Source organism: Apteryx rowi, unplaced genomic scaffold (genome assembly GCF_003343035.1).
Source record: "Apteryx rowi isolate R43461 unplaced genomic scaffold, aptRow1 scaffold_1071, whole genome shotgun sequence".
NCBI classification, from domain to species: Eukaryota; Metazoa; Chordata; class Aves; order Apterygiformes; family Apterygidae; genus Apteryx; species Apteryx rowi.
In genome coordinates this window covers 108,531-110,627 of record NW_020447277.1, presented here as the reverse complement: position 1 = coordinate 110,627, position 2,097 = coordinate 108,531, and the positions used below count along the sequence as shown (strand labels likewise).

Here is a 2,097-nt window from a genome sequence, read left to right as displayed (position 1 = left end):
GGCAATAGCTTGCTTGTCCCGGCAGCAGTGGGGACCGAGCGTGGCACAGCCTTCGCAGTCTGTCCCCTTGCTTCAGTTCAGTTCTAGATCGCTCACATACTCCTGGACCCATTTGCTCTCGGGGTTGGCACAGACTTCACGGCCTTTCCTTGTGATAAACCTGTGGAGTGCAAAAAAAGTTTACTATGGGTGATCGCTGTGGGGAGGAAAGCCATGCCCCAAACCTGGCGTCCCACAAGGATCAATGGGATTCGGGGCATGGGGCCCCATCTCTGCATTTCGTCCAGGCAGCCACCAGCTAGCCTGCAAAGCCCTGGCCATGGGGCAGGACTGATGTGAGCCCCAGTGCGTGCTGCATCCATGGAGCATCACCTCATACCTCTTGGGCCAAATTCCTCCTATCCGCCTGGGCTGCTTTTCAGTCCCTTTCTCCCTCCCCAGCCCTTTGTTCCCCACTGGGATCTCAGACGGCTATTGACAGCAAGTCTTTCCCTTTCCAGCTCTGCAAACATGAGGGAATATCATTGGCCCAAAGGGAGAGCCCACCACCCTGCTGTGACTGCTGAGGAGGGCACTTACACAACGGCTGACTTGGAGCACAAGCTGTGGGTGTCATAGTAGTCCACCACGAAGCTGCGGGGCAGCTGCCGGGAGATGTAGGTGAAACAGCAGGAGGTTGGTGTGTCAGCGCCAACTGCAAAGTACAAAGACAGTCATGAGCAGCAGCAAGGGCCAAGGGGCTGGGGCAGGAAGCTGGGACCTTACTCCTTGCAAGTGTGGGAAACAGAAAGGATGTGGAAGAATAGAAAAGGCAATGTCTTTTTTTTTCCTCCTTTGATTCTTTCTCCTATTTTCACCCTGAGCTGTGGTTTCCCATGGCAGGAGATCCCCCATGGCCAAGACCCTGGAGCACCTGCTAGAGTGTGATCTGACATGGGAAAGGACTTAAGGGTAGATGGGCTGTCAGAAAGGACCCGTTCCCAGCTGTGGCATCTCCCCTTTCCATAGTGCAACCGTTCAGAGAGATGGAGAAGAACCCAGACTTACTTGGAGCACTGGCGGTCTGGTAGCAGAAGACTGCGATGAGAACAGCAAGGGCAGCCACAGAGATCTTCATGTTGGCTGTGAAGCAGTGGCAAGAGCAGAAGCAGGCCGGTAGAGCTTGCAAGCCTCTTTTCTGTCTGATGCTGAGACATTCTGCAGCCCTCCAATTTATGGGGTGAGGAGAGCCGGGCAGTGGCTTGCGTAGGTGCGGTGGAATTTCCCCCAGAGAACAGGACTGCTCTCATGGTGCAATCTTGTGATGGAGTGAAGCAGCAACACCAGCCCCGGAAGCATAAAGCTCTCCCCTTGATTCAATGCTTCCCCACTGACACAGGATATGAGACAATCACAGTATCTATTTCTGCTTCTTTCATAGATGTCCCTTAGTAAGAAGTTCCCCTGTGGAGGTTCCTGTGTTTGTCAACAAGCCCATATTACCCAACCCACAAAAAGCAACTTGGAGGCAAGAGTGTATCCTTCCAAGTGCAGAGCTGTGCAAACAGTCTGAATAGCATAGCATGGATGAGGCTGGCTTAGGGAAAAAGAGGTTGAGGTCTCTTCTACCCAGAACTGTTTCCCTCTGACATCTGCACAGCTCATGCTGCCCGGTTAACACAAGACAAGACAGGAGCCATCACCAGTGGGCTCCATGACATGTATGTGCTTCACATAGCATGAGAGGACTCAGTGCATGTCTTGCAACATGTGCTGGGCATGAGATCAGGGACCTAGAAGCTGAAGCACTTCTGTTCCCTCCTCAGCTTAAGTGAAAGGAGAGCCAAAATGGGGAGTTAGCTCCTGGACATGCTTACCTCACTCCAGGTCCTATAAGGGGTCCCTAAATGACCAATTTAGGTTAGATGATTAACTTTCAATGTCTACTAATAAATGAGATAAAGTCTATCATTGCTGGGCATGGAGAAGGAGAGAGCTAAAAGGTGGGGGGGCATTGCAATAGATTGTGACCCTGAAGATGAGGCAGAAGGGGTCCAGGAGCAGACTGAGGAAGAATAGGCCAGTTCTGAGGAACAGGAGCAGGTTAATTGAACTGAG

General features: G+C 52.1%; 1 protein-coding gene across 1 annotated transcript; it reads right to left on the bottom strand.

Annotated features, from left to right (window-relative positions):
• Positions 1–575: 575 nt before the first annotated feature.
• LOC112968643 (C-C motif chemokine 4 homolog) lies at positions 576–1,167 on the bottom strand. Its single transcript, XM_026071101.1, has 2 exons — positions 1,048–1,167; positions 576–694 (listed from the first exon to the last, which is right to left on the bottom strand). Exons 1-2 carry the CDS (start codon positions 1,115–1,117, stop codon positions 576–578), a joined length of 189 nt encoding a protein of 62 aa, XP_025926886.1. The 5' UTR covers positions 1,118–1,167.
• Between the last annotated feature and the right edge of the window lie 930 nt (positions 1,168–2,097).

What these genes read in the sequence shown, in the direction of transcription:
- LOC112968643 (XM_026071101.1), bottom strand. Translation starts at nt 1,117, where the DNA reads ATGAAGATCTCTGTGGCTGCCCTTGCTGTTCTCATCGCAGTCTTCTGC. An exon ending in CCAGACCGCCAGTGCTCCAA is followed by an intron (nt 695 to 1,047) that starts GTAAGTCTGGGT and finishes TGTACTTTGCAG; the next exon opens with TTGGCGCTGACACACCAACC.